The sequence below is a fragment of the Ceratina calcarata genome, unplaced genomic scaffold, assembly GCF_001652005.2.
Source record: "Ceratina calcarata isolate Rehan_Ccalc_2016 unplaced genomic scaffold, ASM165200v1 scaffold185.2, whole genome shotgun sequence".
Lineage (NCBI taxonomy): Eukaryota > Metazoa > Arthropoda > Insecta > Hymenoptera > Apidae > Ceratina > Ceratina calcarata.
The window spans coordinates 57,602-82,556 of NW_017139975.1; the positions used below are offsets into that span (position 1 = coordinate 57,602).

The window sequence follows — 24,955 nt, forward strand, 5'->3', positions numbered from 1 at the left end:
AATTACAATTATGTGATAATCTGTAAACAATCTTTCCTAAGCGCTGCATCCGTAACATAATCATTTGCACGTGCGTTTGAAAAACGTAAACCTTGAACTTCCGATTGTGAGAGAAAAAGACGAAGAACATTAATTATTCCCGTGACTTAAGATAGTTGTTCTAATTCCCGTCATGGTCTAATTTAAACTGAATTTTACCACCCGTTATATGAATATCTTTGTAGCAGAATAGCTTCGGACAGCTTCGGGCTGTCATGGACGCCCGAATTTTGTTCGTAAAGTAATTCTGTTTAAAATTTCCCTCTTATAACCTATCGCGATAGATGTGAACGATTTTGTAAAGAATAGAACGCATGATAACTCCGGAGAACTGACAGTTATGTGACGCAAGCGAAAATGTCAGAAAGACAGGTGAGATTAACGCTCCTGTTTCTCATTACATTTCCTTGTTCCTTCGATTTGTTATTCCTCATTTTCTAATATTTCGTCACTGAACATTTGTCGGAGCGAACTAAACTCATTGAAAAATAGAATCTGGCAAAACGTTTTCGACTATTGTTTTTAACCTCGTTTTGAAAGGTTACTGCGGACGACTCAATCGATACATTGTCCTCGAATTTTGTTTTCCTGAGAAACAATAAGTGTAACAAACTGCTTCTCGATTAATCCAAGTGTCCCTTATCATTTCTAAATGATTTTTCTCAGTATCGATACGCTTTAATTTTTCTATTTCGAAAGATACGCTAGTGAACGAGAAATAACTGTAACCTTCATTAGGTTAACCTTTCTTTCAAATGCGCTTTTTAAATTTGTTTTGAATTAACAGTACTTTATTTTACATTCTTTGTTTGTGCCTCTAAATCGTGGATTACGAGATAAAATCAACCAATTTATACCGAATTGAGTTTGTACTCTTTGACATGACACTGTATAAATTCCACTTGTTAAGTTTCAAACAAAACGTGTACCTCGAAATATTTTTAAAACATAGAGATTGACAGAAATAGAAGTTCCTTATATTCTTATCAAATTTGAGTGACATACAGCGGGAATAAGATATAAAACTGGAGCGTACAGAAACATATATAGCTCACTTAATTGTTAGTTATGTAATATTTGTTTAGTTCTAGACAATTAAATGACATGTACCATTGTTATTCATTTAATTTAAGAAATTAATAGATTTCTTAAATATATATTGCAATAAGAAAATATTCATGTGAATTTAATAATACTTATAATAAATATAATTGTTTTTTTCTCGTGCTTTCAGAATTTGTATATTGTTTCCTGTTGGTGATCGTTGTGGTTTCCTTTTTGGAAACCAGAAATCGTATACTACGTCACGGTAAGTTTTTGAACACTGCTGAATTGATTATGTAATCTTTATACTCTAATATAGCCAGTAGTTATATTACAGCTGATAGTCTCGATCATTTACTTTAGTCTATTAAATCACATCTAATTCATTGTTACCATTTTTAAGTTAGTATAAATAATTTTTAATTGAGGAAAAGAGTACGATTTCTCTTGTATGACAGATATAGACTTTTATACATGTACAATTAAGATATAACAAAACTGTTCTTTACTTACCGTGTCGAGAACTCTAAATGTGACTTCTCTTAATGCTACACCAAACTTGCTGTACAATCGAATGTAGTATTAGCTACCAATAAAGTAACAATGCTGTTAACTGTTGCATCATATCAGTCAACTGTTATTTTAATCTTAATATAGATAACTATCTTTGAATTAGGATCGTACAGTTAATGAGAAGAGTAACTTCTAATAATATTTAATATTTACTTCATAGTAATTAAACTATATCCGCACGTGGTCAATATTAGTTTGTCGAAAATTGTTTCTTGTACTTTGAACCAGTGGCATTTGTATTAGCATTAACGCTTTAACGATGGTTGAAATCTATGTAGTGACGAGTTCACGAAAAGGTGTTAAAAATGACGGTTTTTGAATATGGTTGTACAGTTATCAGTTTTTGTCGAACGATAACGAGAACGGAGAAAGACAGTTTCGTTTGTGACGATTGAGGTGTTCAGATGTTATTCAGAAGTGATCGTGATAGTCCGAAAGTTTGCTGATATCATTATTTCCGTTTTTCGTGTCGTCACATCCAGTTAATACAACATATTAAAAAGATACGTATACGTTTTAAAGTGTAATTTGAAAATTAAGCAATTATCAAACATTCTTTTACTTTTGTCAATTGAATACTGCAGTCAAATTAATATTTTTGTAAAATAATTTGAGAAAGTCTTTCCATTTCAAATACGTCTACATGTTTCTATACATAAAGAAGACAGTACATCGAGTCTGAAATTTGGGACTGATTACATCTTCAAAATTTTCCGTTCCTTTGTTTTATATTACTTTTGACTATTGCAACGGTAGACTTCTGTGCAAATAAAGCGGGGAATATTTGAGTTAGCAGTAAACGCCTGCCTTTTTATGTCGAAAGTCAGGCGTAGGTATAGTGAGAAATATTCTTGGAAAGTGATAGTGCACGATCATCAAAATGCTACTTAGAGGGATCGCATTTACCGAGGCTAGACGAAATTCTGCTAGACGTATTTTAAAGTCACAAAACTCCAGTTGCGAGAAGGATAACACTGAACTGACTTATGATGGGGTCTTTCATCGTAATTTGGGATCGAGGGCGAATACCTTTCCGCGATCACTCAATGAACATAGTTCCTCTACACCCTTTAATTTTGTAAGTTTATTTTTCCAATTAATTGTCTCAAGATAGAAGCTTGCTACGAGGAGATCGTCAATATCGTTTTCGAATCAGATTTGTTTCATTAAGTATCGTAAAACATTTGGAACTTTTATTTCTGATTGAAACAATTCAATTTTTGTACTCAATAAACTAGGATACTTACTGATTATACATAAACATGACTAATGATTTTATATTACGTGTGAATTAATATATTCGTGACATTCGGAGTCATACAGGAAAAACGTTTGTGTTTGCTATCCTCGTGGCAACACGATAACGTATCGATGATAAAATGGGTAGGAAAATTTTGCTATGCATCTCACGTGGTGACGAATTAGCAAGTTTTTAATACACCTTGATCGATAGGGATTTTGCTTGCAATTTATATGTACATTGTTTTTTTCAAAGATTAACTTTGAATACAGCTAGTTAATATAAGTCTTTCAGTGTACGATTAGGATTATAAAAAAAAACTAGTTATGTAAAATATTCTTATTCTATCGGACTTTAAACCATGTAGACTTGGTAACTAAATGCTGCTCGCTAGAAACGACGATGCGTATGCACTTTTCTGTATATGTACACGTATTAATAGCCTGAATTCGTTGTTTTGTACATTCCAGTAGCGTTTCGTCCTTGCTAGAAATTAACTTGCAGTTGTTACTGTTTACTCCGCGCCAATAGTGTCACCAAGCGTGCAGAATTAATTATTTAACAGCTTAACGACATTTAACTCCATTTACCTAATTAAGCACTATAATATTCGTAGAAATCAAATGGAAACGATGCATATGTTCATCGAATTGTGAGACTAATCATTTATAAAGATAACAAGTAATAAAAAAATGATTTAAAAAACTGATATCTCGTTGAGAGCGCGCAGGTAATGATTCATTAACTTTGTTCACCTGACGTAAGGCACGTAGACTCGAAACCGCAAGAAATTTGTAGTTTTTCGTTAGAAATGATTTAATTATGGAACATTCTACGGCAAATAATGTGAGTTTAATTGTAGAATAATATCATTGAAAACTTAAAATAAGACCTGAATAAGTGAGAAACGGGTGGGAGAATCACAGGCTGTTCATTGAAAACTGTTAAGGGGACTGACGTAACGTTATTATTTGCTTTTTGTTCGCATGTATGGTCGTCGATGAAGGAAGGTGAGGCGATATCCTTCGTCGCCACAGCGTCCAAGCTGGCCGCCGTGGAAGATGCGGCTCCGAAGGGGCCCGAGGCTTCGATTCGATCGAAAGTCTCGCCCACGACGAGGGCCACGCTTCAGGCCCTTCGGTCATGCAGAAACAGAATACCGGCTGCTCTCAGTCCATCTCCAATAACAACCAAAGACGCCGAAACCATCACAGGTGAATTTTACTTAATTGAAATCTTATGTTTCCCGTTCGAAGCGATATTTTTGTATTATACTAAGTCACAAATAATGAGTACCTTTAAGTACATTATTTTATAAGTTTATTATGACCAAAGCTTATGCAAACATTTCTACCACTTACCTAGCGATGAATTACAAAAGACCAAAAATCGCTTGATGATTTATTATTTGCATAACCGTATCCGGGACCAAGTAAATTGTTTCACTTATGGCACTTGTAACACTCGAACTGAGCCGCTGAGCTCATACGAAAGACAAGAATTCCCTATCTAAATAAAAATTTCCACATGCGATACATGCGTAAAGCCGCGCTCTAATCTTTGTGAACTCGAGGAGGGAACTATTCGCTCTGTTGTCGAGGACGAGTATTTTATGGTGGTCCGAGAACCTCCATGGCAAACGACATTCACTGTCGGCAAATGATGATTACTTCTCTCGGTCATTATCATCATCATTATCGTTAGGATCATCATCATTATCGTCGTCGTCGCCGTCGCACAGTTCATCATTATAATCATTGTTATGGTGCCTCTCGTCATCAGACTAATATGAATCGACAACCTTTTTATCTTACGAAGGAAAGTGAAAGAAGAAATGAAATTTCCTGTTCTGTCATTCCTTTGAAAATCAACGATTATCATCCGATTGATTTCGATCGTTCGAATTTACATAATTGGTATATGCATCCTGTGTTCATCGCGAAATCGAACGATGCCACTAGTGTTTGGAATTGGTTCGAGTCAGCTGACGAGATAATTTTACAATTCTGACGGTGATGCCGAAATAACTAACGTACTTTGTTGCGTAGCTTCAAAAATAACCGACCTATAAAGGGTCGGTCATTTCACGCTCCCCTAACACACTGTCCGTTTGTCCATTACCAAATTAAATCTCTTATCATTACGTAGATTAATTAAAGTGTCCAACATTTCCGGCACCAACCGGATCTTCACTCATGTTCATTAAAAAATTATATGTAGAAACTAATTGACGGTCATAGAACACTGGAATTATATATATTAAACAGGTCGTTCAATCTTTAGGTTTATCAACCTTTTTATTGCGTTATAGAGCTCTCTGCCAATTACGTAATCGTTTTAACTGTGTACTTTCCTTACACGTGATTTCATTCAATAATATTAGACGTATTATTTTATTGCGTTAGGTCATGAATATGATAGGAGCATCTTTTCTTTTAGATATCGATAAAGGAATAAGAATTGAATAAAAAAATATATAATGATATTCATTGGAGGATAGAATTACTGTCAATTTAAAACAAAGAAGAGAAACAATAATAAGATTTGTGGAAATTGATCTTTTTCGTATCGATCTATTCACGGTTCGTAAAGAAACAAAATTGGCTGTGTGCCAATAGATTTGTGCTATTTTGTTCGGCACCTCTGAGCGCTAAGTTCCAACTCGGCCCGCGAATCCGTGCGATCGTTTCCTCGACTCCCGACAATTCTATTTTCACGGATTATACTCTTCGAAATAATTCGATATTTAAAACAGTTATCAGTGATGTTCTAATAAAAACGATTTTAAAAAATTATTCTCTACAAACAGTGATCTATGAAGTTTTAAACAATTAGTGTAACGCACTTAATATAATACAGGGATAGTTTCGTTAAAATACTCAGTAACTCTATTAACCATTAAATACCGGGTTGGCACAGTGATATAAAAACTTGCAATTTGTTCCTCTCTTTCTGTATATTATGTAAGTTCTTATTTAATGTACAGCTACCGAAAACTCAGAATCTTTAATTTGTCTGAAATCTATCGCTTTGATCGATATGAAAAAAAATCTTAACATTTCAAATTTCACTCCACAGATTTTTATGAAACAACTCAAATTACAGCTAAAGATCCAAGAAATTGCTGTACATGCATAATATTATATGTATGCATTCCGCTATTACATGTCCAAAGAGAAAGGTGCAGATACAACAGGTGGAGTTTTAAATAAATATAAAAAGTGTAATAAGCGGGAAGCGCATGAATGAACAGTGATGCAATATTACACACAGTGAAAGGTTTTAAATATAGTTTATTCAAGTGGTTGTGTATAAGAAAATAGAATTGTCAATGGATATAAAATGAATTGATATTAGTAGATTGGAATTTAAAGATTATGTACGCCGGTAATGGTGAATCTAGTCGCCCGAGTGGCCCTGCGAGGTTCAAAAAAATTCTACAGAAGAAGGAAAGCATTCTTAACAAGTGGAGGGATGGTACGGTTCTTGCCAAAATCTGAGTTTTCAAAATCATCGTTGCGTATTCTTTTCCTTAATTTCCAAAAGTATCTCGACATATTTTCATTGATGCACAATGATAAATGAATCTTCTTTATCGAGTTAGATTAGATTTCAATTTGTGTTTTATTTTGCAATGAGATCGATGGCTGGCAGCACTGGCCGATATCGTTTGCTAAATATATTTATCTACAGCTCGATTCAAATACTAACAAGGAGGAGAAGTTGTAGTATTAATAAATAGAAATCATTTTTAAGTTTTATGACTACTATAAGCTTCCTTCTGTATTAAATTTTAAATATCTTAATATAAATCCAAGCTCTGTAGCAATCTAATAGCAAATTGCATTAAAAAATTCAGTCTTAAGCAGAGTCTTTTCTATTTTAAAGATATGTGATTTCATCCACTTTAAAAAACTGGATTTCGGAAAATAGTGCTCGGAGTAATCGTGCGATAGGTAAATCTGATTAACTTATAGTTGCTCGAATATCTCGAGGTCATATAATAAACTTTCTGTTACTATGAAAAACCTTTTTGACACCAGTCTGTAATAATTTTATTTACTTTTTAAGTGTCCTAATTCATGAGCTTAAAACATTGACTTTTCACTGAATTTATATCATCTTTATAAACTTTTGTATTATCCTTTCCTCATCTCATTTTTTTAATAAAAATGTATTTATTACTTTTATTGCTTCCTGCTACGTGAATACAAATTATGAATATTACTTTGATCGGTATTAGATTATTAATTAACTGCATTATAGCGTCTGCATAGTGTCTATCAGATTGGATCAGAGTATTGGTATAAGTAGCTTTGTATTTCTAGTTAATTTAGCTTGACAGTATGCGGTGGAATCGATTACACACAGTGTCTCTCATAATGCCGGTTCCTTCGTAGACAATGAAACTTCTTTTGTTACGTCGTAACTCGATTCATTTAAATGTCATTGAATACCTGAAACGGATTTATAAATAAACGAACGATTCGTTGAGATTGTTTTTTCTTTATCGAGCAGTTAAATAATAATTCCAGATGAGTAACTCGTAATACGAAAAATTGGAGACCACTACTTTTTCGAATAATATCATATCAATATAAATTAGACCTTGTTTTTGTAAGCATGCATCACGGTTCGATAGCTGCAATATTAGAAATCAATCTAATCGCATAGAAAATAGTCACTTTCCAGCTTCATCGTCATAATCGCTCTTCAAGAGAAAATTTAATAAGAGCCATTTTATACGAACTATAAGGCTATCAAACTTATATAGACCTTCCAACAACCTTCAAGTGCACCTTCGTATGCAATGCCGAAAGTGAAATTATTACAGAACGCATATAAGAAAAACGTATAGCCTGAAAGCGCAAAAAAAAATGAGCGAGGTAGTGCAAACTCATTGTAAACAAAAAACTGAATTCTATTACAGAGGTCTGCAGCGGAGGTGAATTACCAGAAGTCGAAATCATCAGTTTGTTAGAGGAACAAATACCTAGGTACCGCCTGCGAGCCGATACACTTACTCAGTTTCAAGGTAAATACAAATGAATTAATTATAGATTACAAATCATTTTCGTGGCACGTAACGTGGTTTCATCGGTATAAATTCTTTTTTATAATTCCTGTCTGTTCTTCATTATTTCAAGTACTTCAACTAAATAGTATAGAATCAATTTTTTGTTCACAGGATACGAAAACGCTGATTGGTTTATTCCGTCGCCAGCACTTAAATCGTTGGACACTGATTTAAAATTGTCACCGGACCAAATCCGGGAGACCCTCAACTATTTCAGTAAGTAATTGTTTATTTTATGACTTCGTTTTTGCTTGTTTGTCTATGTTGAACCCAAAACTGAACATCTTATGATATTAGATGACTTCTCATATGAAATTTAAATCGATCTTACTATGGCATAAGTCTACGTATTCTATTAAATTTAACAAGAATTGTAAGAATATTTTGTGGATTATTTTTCAAAGCGTTTTGGAACGTTGACGAAAATTTACAATCATGTAATCGCGGATTATTAATAGCTCTTAACTTCTAAACGCTTATTTCATCTTAAAAGCCTGCACAAAGAATGCCAAATTGCTTATCATCCTCATAAACGACATGTACAACTTGCCCATTCTATTTCTTGCCGATAAGCTAACTTTGACGATAAAATTTTACATTTATCGCACATTTGTTATCGTCAATTTGCGATAATATTCCTAGAACGTTGTTTCTCATTCATTTGTTAACTAGAGTATTGGTCATTGCGTTTCGTTATTTTCGTATTTAATTTATTCAAATAGAGGTATTCATGTTGCTTTTGAGAAACAGTATAAACTAATTGCAAGTTAATTTTATGGTTCGTGTAGATTAGTCACAAATAATTTAACATTTTGCCTTGCCCATCGATACTAGAAAACTATATTATTTAGAAGATATTTGTGAATTTGTATGTCCTAATTGCTTTTCGACAATTTTGTGAAAATAGTTATTAGCGTTTATTTGTGAAAAAATATTTAAGTGCTATGTTTTACTGTAAAATGTTTCAAGACATTCGTTTATGTACCACGAGATACCGCTGAGTACACGATAACAGCTACACATTTTAAACGCAACGATAACAATTATACCACAAAGAAAATCATGAAACTTTGCTCCGAAAATATTGAGAGTATTGATTCTCTTGAATCTTGAAGAGTAGGAAGATCGTGTTTATAATTCCGGTCACCTTATACCGAATAGCCTAAAATACTTTTTGCGTTTGTTTTTTTATTACTTAAAATAACGTTTTACGCTTCATTGATAACGAGTCACATGCAATTAGGCGTTTTCTCGTTGAAGCGTCTAATTGTAACAGCCGCTCGAAAATGTCCTCAACCAATCAGAACGCTTGACCCGCCGGTGCTACTGACGATGAGGCTTTCATAGTGTACTTTAGTCGCCGCTCGTCCTCCACGTTGGAAGGACGTTTCGCGTCTCAATTGTTTTGTCGTATGTGTAGAGAAGAAAAAACTTGCCTAATCTCCTTATAAACGGACTGACGTGCAGTTTTCATCTATTGTTTGTGAAAGAAAAGCACCCTTCTGTGGACGGAATGCGGTCAACTGAAAATTGCAAGTGAATATTCGTCTCTGAATGGACTTTCATCTTTAACATGTTCTTGTTTATGACGTATTACCAATGCAGTAAAGTCTTCACTCGCCGCAGCCAAATATTTCAGATTGATTTCTCGTTCGGTCGCGTTAGAAACTCGAGAACGCCTCTCACAAATTAATGCCGCAACGGAAATTCAGTATTTCGAAAATTAGAAAGCAAGAACTTCGAAAATTTTCCTTCACATTCTCTTATAAATTAAAGAGCGGGCTGTGTAGTTCCGCGAGTAACGTGGAAAATGTTAACGAGAGAAATGAGATTTTTGTTAATTGTACACACCCTTCTGCGGTACACTTCTCTGCGCAGTAAACATGTTTATCGTGAAAAAACCCTCGTATAATGTTAGTAGCGCACGGTATCTTGAACGTCAGATAAACTCACACGAAATACATTTCTCAAATACATCTCAGATTGTTACAGAAATATTTAATTTCCTATCGATTGATATAATCTCGGAGCACTAGGTTAGAGTAACTTAAAAATGACTTTTCCGTCCTGTTATTGTATTAAATTATTTTAAATCTTTTCAGTATTGACTGGCAAAAATTTCATGAGTCATACTAAACAAATATTATTCCCAAAGTTCCATTATACGCAACGTAAAAATATCTATGAAAATATGAATATTTTAAAGAGGTGTGTATTGCGGCAAGGTTAGGTTAGGTTTATAGTGATGGGATAAGTATATCTCTAATTTTTTCACATAAGAAGGGATACATCTGTAGATAGTATACTTAACATCATTAGTTCTCGTATCACAAAAGTAAACTAGATAAGAGTCTTCTTTCATAGTAATGGATGCATATGTTTCTCAGATCATTCGTATATTAAATTTTTATTATGCAATAACAGCATATAATGTTCGGAATTAGGTGCTTCATATATACGTACATGGAAGGTTTGCAAGAATTTTGAATTATTCCTGTTACATAACTTTATCTCTATAAACAACTAATTATAGTATAATAACAGATTTCAGAGATTTTATCTATTCCGAATTTCCAAAAATTGCTTGAGTCACGAAGTTTTCTACAAATATGAATAATAGCTTGATAAGATAGCAAATGCAATCAATCAACAGAGTCAGAATTCTTATGAGTATAGACGTCGATGGATTTCTAGAGTAACTGCTGAATGGTTTTGTGTTAGGTGTAAAAGTATTACACGCATTAATTGTACTTTTTTATTTTCCTGTTGTTATGACGATAATTTGCCTGTTTACCGTATCGGGTTAATGATTGAACAATTTGTTCGGATGTAGTTCGCGAGTATCGAGGTCGTTTTCGTGATCCGAGAGTATGAGTACAACGCCTTTTCCGACTCGCATTAATCGCTGTTCATTCGCTCCGATTATTTTATGCATTGAAATACATTTTTTTACAAAGCTATGTATCGTAAAATCATAACGGTACAGCGAGCATTTTCTGATAATCTTAAAACATGTTTATTATCTATTCGATGTTAATAAAGAGGTGAGATAACGTGTGAAGGAAAGTAATCAGTCGATTTACGGTTGGATACGCGATTTAACAGGAAAAAGTTTCTCAAGTCCTGTATTCAGTTTCCTTAAAGAATTACGCAATAATCGTTAAATAACCAATTATACTTCCTTTCTGTGAAAAAAAATCTATATACACAGCTCTTCTTGCATAGTTCAATGTTTTCCCACAGAAATAATAGTTGACGATTCTCCAGAAGAAAATGCGATAATGGGACGATTTATTGTTTTCGAAATTCTGCTCTCACACCAATTTATTACCACTAATTTAATTAATCGACGTAATTATTCAGCGATCACGGAAATTCAGTCTCATATGCAACCGATTTTTATTCGTTCGTCCATTGTGAACTTGTGGAAGAATTAAAAACCATTCTAACATCTCTCAAGCATTCGCGTTTTAATAATCGCAGTTGATGTTATCAAAAAAAGGATCTTAACATGCGAAATCTTTCTTTTACTTATTGATTGACATTTGGTATATTATGCTTATGAATCGACGAACTGGTTTAGTGTTATCTACAAATGAAACTCATAGCATATAGTTTGTGGCATATGTAGATCCATTTAATGGAAAGGAGATCCTTGAAATTGTTTCTGTTATAACAATTTTTATTTATCGTAACAATGTCAATCTTGGTTGTAACTGATTTATTTATTTATTTGCTGACGTTTTGTTTAATTTTTACTTATGTATTAAAGAAATCTGATATATTGATAAAAAGATAATTTTGTTTGATTCATCATGACGCTTTCTATTGATGGATCGGATGTATTGGAAATCGTCAACAATGGTTTCCTTATCAATGTTATTGCGCATTCTTTTCTTATTGATATATTTTCAATTACTATCATATTTCTCGGTAAGAGACACCTGCATTTTATCCTCTAATTAATAAATAAGCTTTGAGAAACTTTAAGTCCCAGATACTCTTAAATAGGTAGCTTCAGTAGCACTTTGGAAATAATCGTTGCGTCATTAATTTGCGATTTAATCAATTGGCGTGCGTTACCTATAATCATCTTTCGTAATGTCATACCTTAAACAGATTAGAACTATAATGTGCACGTGAAGAACGTCAGAATTATTTAACGAAGAATGAAGGACGGAAAATTGATGGTGTAAAAGAATTTCAACAACGTTTATGAACAGAGGTGTGTAAATCTCGATCATTCTGAGATCGAGAGTTGATTATGGGGACATGAGCAACGAGCACGATCCGGAATTGTCCTGGAAATCAAACGCGAAGTTGAAGCAAAGCCCATGCGGAAGAACAGAGTGTCGAGACGAAACGGACGAAGGTCATTCTTCGAAAACGACTGACAGGCCTCAAAATGTCTTCAATTGGAAGACGATTAAACACTGGCCGGGAAACTGTTTCCAAAGAAGTACCGTTGAGCCAGGAAACTATTCCCAGGGTACGGTGGAAGGTTCCCAGCGTGATCCGTGTTTGCAAACAATTGAGGATTCTCAGGATAATTCTGTTCCGGGACGCGGCGAAAGTCTTTCGGGACTTGGAGCCGAACAAGGAAGCTCCATGTGGAAGAGGGACGAAAATCTTGCGGAACAACGAAATTTGTCGGCTATCTGGGATTTAGGAAAAGCTATGAAAATGAATGAAAAACGGCAACCGGAAGAAAGTGCGAGTAGCTCGCAGAAAATGGATGACGATGAGTCAGAGATTTCGAAGAAACATTTCTACGTAGGGAGTCCCGCAGAATCGAGTGATTTAGAAACATCATGGAACATGGAATATCAGAACAATTGTTCATCGAAGTTTGTGAAATGTTCCCCGCGAACGCCTACATTTATGACTCTGGCTTTGGACGTCTCGTACGCAGGTTTAGATACTTCCGGTTTGCTGAACGTCCAATCCTCGAGTAAGCCTGATACTGATGCACCTGAACTTTGGAACGATGTCAGTATCGTAGAATGTTTGAGAAACAAATCGTCGTGTTACGATGAAAGTACACCCGAGGAAAGGGTCGAAGCATTGAAGGAAGTTTTAGCCGAAACTGATATTCACGAAGGGGATGGAGTCGTCTCGGATTTTTTGTTTCACGTTGCTAGGACGAAATATGGAAAGATTTATATCAGGGTTATTAGAACGATGCTTCTTAACCGAGGTAGGATATGAATGATTTATGTTATCGATTTCATCTTACACTCACTCACGAAACAGAATCCATAACTATAAATAACTCGGCTATAAAGGTATCCTGAATCTAAAGGTATCCTTCAAAGGTGATGGGAACAAGAGAAGAATGCATGGAAAATAACCTTTGAATCGTGACCTTTTGCTACATATTTCATAATGACCGTACAATGTAAATTTTTGTAATACTCTTTATATATACGTAGTTCAATAGGTCAAGCTAATTGTGTAAACAAATCATTTGTTGTTCCACTGTGCATTATTACAATTAACAATCTTATGATCATCCGAATTTTTTATAAGTAGTAGTATGAGTTCGTTTTACGTTTACTGAATGTACGGAGCAAGGAAATACGATTCCAATTTCCGTCATATTAAATTAATTTCTTTTCTGCGCTTGGAATTCGTTGATCCATTCGTTGAAAGTATGAGTTTTGCAACGAAAAACTGTGTCACTAACAAATGATGTCGACTTCTTAATGAGGCGATTCAGATGTTTAATTAAATCTTCAAAGTAACGAGGATAAAAGTAATTGAAGAGTATTCGATGACAAGACTCCTTCGTTAAGGAAATTAGTTTATTAAACTAACAATATATTTCTTTGTCTTTCTTTCTCGTAAAATGAAATGCAGTTCATGAGAAATGTTTATTAAGTATGCATGGACAGTCAGGTTTCCTTCGGTATGAATTTACTACATTTAAATCTCCCTCTCTCTGCAGTACGCATCTTTGCGCGCGCAGCTTGCTCTGACAGCTAATGCGACATGGCGCCGCAATAATTCAGTCGTTTGTTTCGTTAGATGCATTCTTCATGTTCTCCAAGTGAAAACGACGTTCCTTTTACTTGAAATGCGGCCAATTAGTTTGTGCGTGAACTTGTGTTTACATGTATAATCGACTATTAAGCTCGAATAAACTTAAAAGCAATTAGTGAAATGTGCTCGGTGCATCCTCTGACGTCAGAGGCGAAGAATTGAAGTGTTGAATGGTAAGTATTTAATTTAAAATAAATTCGAGTCGCTAGATAGTTTCTCAAATTTCATATTCATTTGTTACATTCGACTATTATTCTCCTCTGTTATCTTTATCTCATCGTAAAATATACTTGGACGATGATTACGAATCTTCCTGTTTGGATACGTGGCAGACGAGATTTTTTCAAATTTCAATAAGTCGATACATCGTGCGATGGACTTTTATTTCTCGTGTTATAGATGATGAGTAATTCTCTATCTCTTTAGCCCATGACGCTGCGTAACCTTCGCAACGAGACGCCATTTTTAAAAGCTTCAAGCTCTAACCCCTTTGTTTATTTTTATTATTCTTTTCCTTGCTAATGAGTACCCATCGTTTATTCATACGCCGCTCAATACTCGATTATTAAATTTAGTCTAATCAAAAGATTCATATACACGTAATACGTATTAAAATCATGAAATAAGTAATGAATGTTAACTTCTTAGCCTCTTGTATCAAATTCCTTACAAAAAAATTAAGAAAAAACGTTCATTACTGGTCGTCATTGGGTATCGTATAAAAGTGGATATAAATTTCTAAGGACAAGTGTTTCAATTGAATACGTAGTTCACAGACTTCCCGTTACGTTCGGAATAGCTAATGTTTAACAATTCGTGACAAACAATAAGGAATTATTTGGAGGTCAGCTCTCTCCGTATGTACCTTATGCAACGTAGAAGATTAGCCACGCCACCACGTGGTTATTTCCTACCGCAAAAGTACATCGTCGTTTTGTCTCATTATTTGACAAAAATTCATAGTCATCCAATAGGAAACGTTAGATTCTACGTATTGCATAATACGCTATAAATTTTAACTATACTGTTTATACCGTACGTATTTTATTTCACGGTTGTCTAAGCGTCGAGAAGAAACACGTAAATTCCAGGATTGATGTCACGAAACGTCAGCGTATTGATAATGCGTGAAATTAGTCACTCAAGTGGAGTAGTCTGTCCTGTACTTGCATCTTTGTTCCTATAAATAAAAGATGAGAGCGACATACACTCAGTTTATCGCACCGATGCACGTTCTTATGCAAGCTCGAGCCCGCGGAAAAATCAATAATCACCTGCGACTCCCTAAGGCGTTACATCAGATTCGTTTTGCAGTCTTAATTTTGATTGTAGTTTTATCCGATGGATGTACTAATTTTATACCACGTGCACTCGTCGTTCTGATTGTTAATTCTCACAATGTCTTTTGAAGTAATTAAATTATTACTACCTATTGATATCTTTTATAACATTTTTCTTCCGAGTATATTTTACATTAAATTTCCAGGACCTTCGTAAAATCTGATTATGTTACATTTTAAAAATTATAGCAGAACGTCGATTATAATTTTATTATAAGTTGATTGTTGTGGAAACGAAGTACATAATTAATGAGGTAGGAAGTTAGATTAGAAAAGAAGGTCCTGGAGAGAATTAGCAGTAATTAATAAATACAGCTAACGAATCAGCCATTGCTCCCGATCCTCCCTGGGTTCCTGGCCGATCCTGGCGGAGGAAGAAAGATCCGTCACGAACACCGCGCTCCTGGAACCGGGAGAATCTTCCGACCAGGAGCAACAGGATCCCCAAGAGGATGATCCTTATGAATACGATGAAGACATCAGACCTCCAAACGGGGATACGGAAAACGGTGGTGGTTTCTCGAATGAGAATTGTCCCAGCTCTTCTCGGGTACCTGCACATTGCTGGGGATGCACCGGTTGCACTGGATTACATACACCGATTTTTCTGTTGGCCTCCTCTCCGACGGAGCCATCTTGTACCTGCATTTCCTGTCAGTAATATTCTAATTGTCGCCGATTAAAATGGCTTTCAGCTTCTTTTGTTTCCTTTTATTCCGTTCTACCCGAGCTTTTGAATCGGTCTAACAAATCGGTCTGGTCGAAGGAAACTGCTATATCGAGTATGACAATGTGTCGACTTCGTCAAGAATCGCGTTGTAAGATTCCTACACGTAGTATTTCGATGAATATATTAGAGGCTATTTAAAGTGCGCCTCTCGTATTGACTGTAGAATTTGCAAAAACATACGTCACCTCGGCCTATTCTCAGAAACACCGAAACTTATTTGCGTGCCGTGCCCGCGGTTCAATTTCTTCTTTTACCGCACGGTCCTGACCTTGTGCGCTTACGCCCCACGATGAAAGGGTGAAAGACCACATATTCAGGCCGTTTTACCACACGTACGTGATACTGAAAACATTCAAAGCCTCTCTTCTAATTTTAGATACCGTTCCGAGACTCTTGTCACTCCATAACCTCTTATTCGAAAATCTCTTGACTATTTCGTACGATTAAATATACATTACACAACATTCTAACGGTACTTGCAATCCTTTTTGTCACTTGAAGTAATGTGGAGGAGCGAAAAAATTTTTCCCGTTAGGTACGATGACTGAATGTTTGAAGCAAAACCAGGACGATATAAAAAAGTTTTATGTTGCAATGCTAATAAAATTTTAATCTTTATTTTTTATTATAATGTAATCCCAGTTCTTATTATATGGCATTTTGTTGTTCGTTTTGTACATTTTTAAATCACAGGCAACGTTGGTTAACGCACGCTTTTTTAATTGTAGCCTAGTAACGTTGGTCGAGAATCACCGCTTTATTTTTAATCTCAAGCACAAAAAATTGATCAAAATGCAGAAGTGAACGCACCTGTTTCTTGAATTTGATAGAGTCAGACAGAAACGAGTGGTGCATAAGATTGTATAATATTTTGTAAATTACTGTAAGGGGTATGTAACAATTGTATACAATTTGCAATCAACGTTGTACCATTTATTAGCATTTGTTCGAGAGTTTCATTTAGTGTCGATATTTATATTATAAGGTTGTACGTGAACATTCTCTCAAATAATTATACCTATCTCTAGTTAAGAAGGACTTTCAAGAGAAATGTAATACTTACCGTCTCTGACACTTTATACCTTCTCGAGTACCTCGTATTATCAACATGCATGGTATCGGTCACATAAAAGTATATAATAACAGACAAATCCAGTGTTGTCTACTGACAGTATAAATGAAACAATATAATATTTTGTCTGTCATGATCAAATTATTTCAACCCATTCTTCACATTTTTCATGTTTGTAATTAAATAGAATTTACATGTATATACGATGTAAATAATAATCCTTTATATTTAATTGTTATTGGAATGTAAAATAAAGGAACAATAAAGAAGAAGACTCCAGTTCTTCATGATCAAGTATTTCCAAGTCTTTTCTATATTAATAGATTCTAGAAACTCTGAACCTGCGTTTCAGAAGTAGCGGGTCCTGGTGACCAAATGTATCGCACTGTCTATGTTATATTCTAATATGAGACATTTATTTTTGAAATGAAAACTATTGTGTTTTGTTACAACGTAGGAACTATACTATAGGTATTTACAAATTGTGCTTTGTAGTTCTGTGTGTTAATGCATATAAAAGCTATAGTTGTTCACAAAAGTATGCGACCCAACAGGATGTAAGAACTTCATTTTCTAACTAATATAACTAATCTTTGTTACTTTTAAAAGTAATATTTTATAATCCTTCCTAAAATACATTGTTGTTTAGGAATCTTGTATACTGATCTCTTTTATGTGTACATGTATGTTTATACAATATATCATCTATTCTATTTATAAATGTAAGAATGTTCAAGAGGAATCTTATCTCACGTAAGTTAAACAGATTCTTAAGTTTTCCATCCGCTTTGTACAATTTCGCTATTGCTACGAACCCAATTATTAATTTACAATAGCCGTGTTTACTCTGATATCTTTGTATGAACCGAACGCGAATTGATCTAATTTTATTGTCAACAGCATAGTTAGCGTATTCCAAAAATTACTTATTACAAAAAAATCAGCTGTATACACCTTTTAACTTACGAGACGACATCTTAAAATTATCATTCATTCTTAGAAGCCATAATACTAATTACGAGGTATATTCTAACAAAAAAACTCATGCTGTAATCGCAGACGATACACGTGACATTTAAGGATGTATTGGCTATATTCCCAATCCCAAAAGTTTCTGTACTTTAGAAAACGCATTTCCTTTAATTAAAAAGAAATCAGACGTCGGAAGAACAATGCTAATAATAAATAGCTACGTGCTAAAAAGTATAAAAGGAAATATTCAGTTAATTATTGACGCTGGTGAAAAGCTTTTTATACAGAAATTATAAGCCCTGATGTCCTCAACAAGAAAGATTCTCTGAATTTTTCTTCTAACTTCGATATTTAACGAGTTACATATGATTATTTTGCATTTTATGGATGTTGACAAAATCCGACCATCCCACCGTCGAAATGGCGAACTTTTGGCAAAAAATTTCGTTTTTCGTCAATAACTTCTAAACCGTTGGACCTACGAGAAAATTGCATAGAACCTTTCTTGTAGAGGACGACGAGATCTACAATTTCTGTATAAAAAGTTTTCGCTAGCATCGATAGTTAACGAGTTATTGACGAAAAACAAAAAAACAGTTTTTTGCAAATTACTCGTGAACTATTGGCGCTAGCGACAAAATTTTATATGGAAATTGTAGATCTCATCGTCGTCTACAAAAAAGATCTGATGCAATTTTCCTGTAGATCCATCCGTTTTGGAGTTATTGGCAAAAAACGAAAATTTCGCAAAATCTGAAGGGGTACCCCTTGGAAAAATCTCGGAAAAATAAAAATTTTTTTGTTGTTGTTTATTATTAGCGATGTTCTTCCGACGCCTGATTTCTTTTTAAAAAATGCGTTTCTAAAGTGGATAAACTTTTGGGATTGACTGTATAGCCAATACATCCTTAAGCAACGATTTAGTATGCATCGTGAGTGACATGCATGTGCGGAGTTCATTCTTGCACATATTCTTCAAATATTTTCGTGATTTATATATTTTAATCAATGTAAAGAAATTTGATTTCTCGTCTGTTTTATGTTCAGATATATTTCCGATTAGCATTCTTATTAACGGATGCATACTTTTGTGAACAACAGTCTGTATGATTGTTCCGGAATTTAATCTATTTTGACATACTGTAAATATATCTAACGGACAACAGTTTTATTATTTCAGCTTCTCTGTTCTTTTGAATATAATTATCTGAATAGTTATTATTATATAAATTCAGTTGCTCTTACTTAAATCAGTTCAACACATATGTATGTGAACTAATATAAATACGACTTATGTTTCAAAAGTTAATAGCATGTACTGATAATAGCATTGAATGTAATTTAAGAATGAGTGCCAATTTATTCGGCGGGCTTTGATTTTTACTTCGAATTCTTGTACGCATTCCCGTGTTAATTTCACTATTCTTTTGTCTTATCGTTCATATTGCTTGTAGAAGTATTCCGTTTCGTGATTGAATCACGGCTTCTTTATTACAAAAGGCTAAAGGTATTTTACATCACACACTGCTGTACAAATTATTGTTTTTTGTTTCAGTTCTGTGTAGCAACCGGGTGAGCCAAATGACCAAGACTTATAATGACATAGAAGCAGTTACAAGGCTTCTGGAGGAGGTAAATTTGATTGATATAAAAAAACTAATTGTAACTTGACACTTATTGTTCTCTTTGAAGTATCTGAAGGAATCATATATCGATTTGCAGAAAGAAAAGGATTTGGAACTGACCGCGCGTATCGGTAAAGAACTTTTATCGCACAATCAAAAACTTGAAGCCACAGTTACCAGTTTAGAGTCCGATTTGAAAGAAGCCAACGAAAGAATCACTCAACTCACGCACGAAGTCGCTAAGAAGACAGAACTAATTCAGATACTAACAAATGATGCCGAAGAGTCGAGTTCAGAAGCCGGCACGCCCACCGGAATTCGGGGTATCAACCTCGATATACTACAGAAAAAAATTAGCTCTCTCGAAGATGAGAACAAACAATTAAGGACCGAATTCTCGAAGCTGATGCACGAGGCTGATACTTCAGAGGAACAAGAAGCGAGACTCGTCGAAGATATTGCTGCTCAACTCGGTTAGTAAAACGGTATAATTAAATTCTGAAAGCTTAACTAACAGGCAAATATTTTTCTGTGTAGCAAGTGCAAACATGGAGGTAGACGGAATATCGGAAGAGCTCGACAGGCAGAAGGATGAAAATCGCCTGCAACATGAACAGATTGTTAGTTTGACAGCGAAATTAGATGAAACGGAATTGAGATTAGCACAGTTAATGGTCGAGCACGACGAGGTGGGAGCTACGCTGCTTATCACCAGGGATAATCAGAACACTCTCGCTAGCGAATTGGCAGAATTTAAGGATAGATACGCGGAGGTTTGTGCAGTTAATTTTACTTGGATTTTAGATGAATTAATTCTTAAGATGTATCGAATGAACGATTTTTTTTGTATTGTGAAAGGTGGTGAATCTCTTGGCGGAAACTCAGGAACAATTACGGAAGCAAAGGAAAAAGGGAATGCCGACCGTTAGGGGAGGATCTCTATTTCCTTCAATAGGTGCTGTTCCACAGCCAGATTCGATAGCCTCAGAACTAGAATCATCTCTTTATTCCGAACTCAGTTTAGACTCTGGTATCAGCGCGGATAGGATGTATGTAATTCACTAACCTCAACATTGATTTTGAAGTCGCTGATTCTACTTTTATACCATTGATGTTTCACAGACCGACGTATAAAAAGGTTTTCGAAACTGTGAGAAGCGCTTCGAGAGGTAAACCGTATCCAGTCGACACGAATCAGTTTCCAAGGATAGGTTCAATGACCACATCGACTCTGTCCAGTAGTTCCACCGGGCCACGTATGAGTAGTAAACAAACTCGAGCACTAACATCGATATTCCCTAGCTTGGAGTCAACTGGACGCAGCGATTCGGAAAGCTCGCTTCTTACAGATTCGGAAGAGTATCCGTAAGTACAGATTTGTTAAACATTTTAATCAACATATTCAAATGGACGAGTTAGTTTTAATTTCGATGGAATATCTAGGGGTCCACAGCAAACCGGAGTACCGGGCGCTCCTGGTGCAGCTGATTTAGAGGCAGCACTTCGCAGATTAACACCTGCGGAAGTTCTTACGAGGCGCGCTTGCCTCAGCACAGGAACAGGATACAGTTACGACTACGATGGCGGAACTCGTTCACCTTCCACCTTCGTACCTCTTGGTTGTAGAACACCGGACAGTATTATGTCAACTGGCAGTAGTGGAAACTTAAGCGGTTATAGCTCGAACGCTTGGAGAATTCCCGAGAAGCTGCAAATAGTGAAGCCTATTGAAGGTTCGCAAACTTTGCATCATTGGACACAATTGGCGACGCCCACTCTAGGTAATTATTTCAAGGATTATTTCATATTAAACGTAGCTTTTCAATGTCAAAACAAACTATTGCAAAGCCGGAAGAAAAAGGTTTGAACAAAAATATTTGTATCGTTTTTATAGGTGGTCTTTTAGAAGAACGGCCAGGTGTGAAAACTCGAGGCGGTCGTGGTTTGGAGGATTTAGGCCTAGTCACTTTCACGTTGAGCGATCTCGAGGAAGACGAAGAATATACCAACCCTGGTAAAATGTTTCAAGAAACAGATTCCGTATATACGTTCACCAACAGTACCGTTCTGCACCCCGACGATCATACGAGTGTAACGCCGAGTATAGTGGGTAGTAGAGTCGCAACAGCACCTAGTAGTGCTCTAAATTCTGGCATGAACTCTGGCATGAGTACTCCGAGAACGTTAAGCAGAAGGAATTCGACCTCAACGTTCTCAACTACCCTGGGACTCGCAAAGATGTTGAACGAAAGAGGTATCTGTCTGATCGAATCAGTAATTATCCGATACTGACTGGAAATAATTTTCTACAATATTTTGATCATTAAAATAGGTATCAAAGCTGTGACTCCTCCACCTGTATCAACACCCAGTGAAAAGAAGAATTTCACGCCTACTGCGACTCCTTGTAATAGTCCTGATACTAGTCCTCCAGAAAGTCGATCTAGTTCACCGAGTCCCGAGAGTGGAATTTCTTTAGGAATACTGTCCACAGGAGCTGAGTTGTTGAAGAGAACATTTGGCGGAGAGACAGAGGTATTTTAATATTTTCTACGATAACGTTAATATAGTTTGATAGCATCGTTTTCAGTTGTTGACACTTATTATTAAACAGGTAAAAAGGAAACGAACCGTACTGTCGAGATCGGATAAGAAGGCTCTCACTAGTATTCGTTTAGTAGAAAAACTTGAGAGAATAGGCATCGATACTATAATGGCGTCGACGGTCGGTTCCTCTATCTCTCCGTTAGCACTGCAAGGTTCTTTGTACACAAGGCGTGCCACCGAAAGTCCAATGGCTCAATTAACTTTCCTGAAGAGCTCCATGTCTTCGAGTGGAAGTCAGGAGAAACTTTCACCTTCTTCTTCCACAATCAGTGATTCCTCGTCGATTGAACGGAATGAGATGACACAAGACGAATCTATGCCGAATAGAGAATCCAGTCAAAGACAGAGAAGAACCGGTGCTAGGACGACGAGACCAGACCTTGGACAGGTTACACCTGCGATCCCTGTTACAGTCTCGAAAGAATCTCCTGCGCAATCCGCTTTGGGAACTATTAGCTCGCTTCTGTTTGGACGGAAGGGTGGATTACTTTGAGACCATTGTTTGTTCAGCGTTAAGTATTAGATTATCGCATGATAAATGTCATTTTTGGAACGATTGGTTCTTGAAATTATTCTAGACGTTTATAATACAAATATATTTTACATTCAATTCGCATCCGTAAAAAGAATTTAATCAGGACGTGTCTTCGTACGATAAACATAATCAAGCATAATATACAGAAATGTTCACTTCACGGAAGTGACGATACCAGTTAAGGTTTCGAAAAACCGAAGGCTCCGAAACGAAATAGTACAAAAAGGAAAACAATAATTGAACAAGCTTTTGACTTCGTCAAAAAGTGACATTTATTATGCTGCAATTACGGAAGAGAATTCACGCGAGTTTTTAACGAGTAATGAAAGTTCGTCGGAGCGATGATAAAATAAACAGTTTAGTTTGTTGTATTTTATACAGAAATGCTGATATAAAAGTTAAAGATTCTTTTTTCTATCATACCTATCTTGTATACAAGGAAGAATTACAAGGAAAGTTGAAGAAAGGTTGACAATATTTAAAATGGAAGAAATTAAGTCTGCGAATTTATTACATAGAGTAACTATATATACTCGTATAAAAATTGTAAATAAATGGAATGAGCTTTTATTATGCACTACCGATGGTAATATTGGTAATGGCATATGTGAAACAGGAAAGTCTGATGATTAATTATATTATTAACTTAACATTCCTAAGTTTAACTGTCCTTTTAAGTTTCGTGTGTTATTAAACATTTCAATTTTTCCATAGATTCCAAATATTATTTCATGCAAAAATTTGCAGTATTACAATCAGCGATGTAAATATTTACGAACAATATATCAAATGATTATTTTCTCAACGTTCCGACGTTCTTTACTTACGAAACGAACGAGCGAATTCCGTATTTTTATTTTACAAACCGACTATTTCGTATAAGCAGCTATATCATTGATTAAATTATTTTTTAAATGATTTATTGTACATAAGTAATCGATGCGCAAAAAAACGAAAAACGAAAACATTTAGTAGAGTTACATAGTTGAGAGACGAAATAAATTTGTAAATGATTATTTTCCATGCTCATTTTAAGCGAAAAGAAATCAATTTTTTGGCATGTGCAAACGATTAACTTGAAATCTTTATAATTTATATAAATATGTAAAACCAAATGGGGGGGATTAGAAAGGTGCTTCATGTGAATTAATTTGCATTGTATAGAGAATATTATGATAATGGTAGGTAATATTTAATGATGACTTAGGATGTTGCAATCGTGTTGTATGAGATGCTACGTTACGCAGTGTGATTTTTATTCATAATAGAGCGATTTCTTTCTATTATAAAATAAGCGAGACGATTTTACTTTTTTTTAATCACGCAACCATAAAACGAACTTGACTAGCTTCAATTGAACGGATATTATTTGTACCTTCATTTTGCGCCAAAGTGTATAAAAAGCATGAGAAAAGTTACAAAAAAAAGAAGATGCGACCTCAAAATTGCACGAAAAAGCATAAACGACTTCACTATAATAAACTATGATAAAGGTAAATTAATTTGTAACAGAAAAATGATAAAGGATGAGATAGTCAAAGCGTAAGAGGAGGAAATACAGTGATTACTATATTAAACGAAAGGAATAAAAGTTGCAGTCAGAGCACAATTTTTAATGACAGAATTTATAAAGTGCTTTTGATTTTTATCGGTTTCCTTCAATTCGTTAGCTTAGGAAACTCATTATGTTTTAGACTAATTAACAAATCGTGCTACTGTTGTTAGTCTTTCTTAAAAGACTTCGCAATTAGTGGTGCTGATAATGAGTCTAACTAGCATAGTCATCAGAAATTTTGTTTTTACCTTTGTCTCTTTTTTTTAATCGATTTGTGATTAAAAAAATTGATTGCGATATAATTACTTAAGTAAATGCGATGGTCGAGATGCAATTTTATTCGTAAATGGATCTCTGTCTTGTATCATAGGAAGGATTGTTTAGCAGGTGCAGTCTTGTACATAGAGGAGTACAGATTAATAAATTAAATTAAAAATATCCCATTATACCTGTTTTTATTTACATATAAGCTCCGCAAAGAATATTGTTAAACCATATAGAACA

At 35.0% G+C, this 24,955-nt stretch overlaps 3 protein-coding genes across 7 annotated transcripts; all 3 read left to right on the plus strand.

Moving 5' to 3' along the window:
- The first annotated feature begins 3,896 nt into the window (after positions 1-3,896).
- Positions 3,897-8,197, plus strand: LOC113463907 (uncharacterized). The gene is made up of 3 exons (XM_026811081.1): positions 3,897-4,110; positions 7,827-7,931; positions 8,085-8,197. The coding sequence occupies exons 1-3, from the start codon at positions 3,897-3,899 to the stop codon at positions 8,195-8,197; spliced, it is 432 nt and encodes a 143-aa protein (XP_026666882.1).
- On the plus strand, positions 3,908-24,889 carry milt (trafficking kinesin-binding protein milt). 5 transcript variants are annotated; one of them, XM_026811083.1, is made up of 12 exons: positions 3,908-4,110; positions 7,827-7,931; positions 8,085-8,189; positions 19,685-19,761; positions 19,852-20,227; positions 20,292-20,527; positions 20,613-20,803; positions 20,877-21,119; positions 21,198-21,535; positions 21,649-22,008; positions 22,087-22,289; positions 22,369-24,889. In XM_026811083.1, the coding sequence occupies exons 4-12, from the start codon at positions 19,711-19,713 to the stop codon at positions 22,852-22,854; spliced, it is 2,484 nt and encodes an 827-aa protein (XP_026666884.1). In that variant the 5' UTR covers positions 3,908-4,110; positions 7,827-7,931; positions 8,085-8,189; positions 19,685-19,710; the 3' UTR covers positions 22,855-24,889. The 5 variants fall into 5 exon arrangements, with proteins under 5 accessions (XP_026666884.1, XP_017893664.2, XP_017893663.1 ...); XM_018038175.2 differs by lacking the exon at positions 3,908-4,110 and adding an exon at positions 6,354-6,373; XM_018038174.2 differs by lacking the exons at positions 3,908-4,110; positions 7,827-7,931; positions 8,085-8,189 and adding exons at positions 8,876-9,509; positions 12,093-13,170.
- Positions 14,108-17,288, plus strand: LOC113463908 (uncharacterized). The gene is made up of 2 exons (XM_026811085.1): positions 14,108-14,188; positions 15,705-17,288. Exons 1-2 carry the CDS (start codon positions 14,186-14,188, stop codon positions 16,014-16,016), a joined length of 315 nt encoding a protein of 104 aa, XP_026666886.1. The 5' UTR covers positions 14,108-14,185; the 3' UTR covers positions 16,017-17,288.
- Positions 24,890-24,955: the final 66 nt, after the last annotated feature.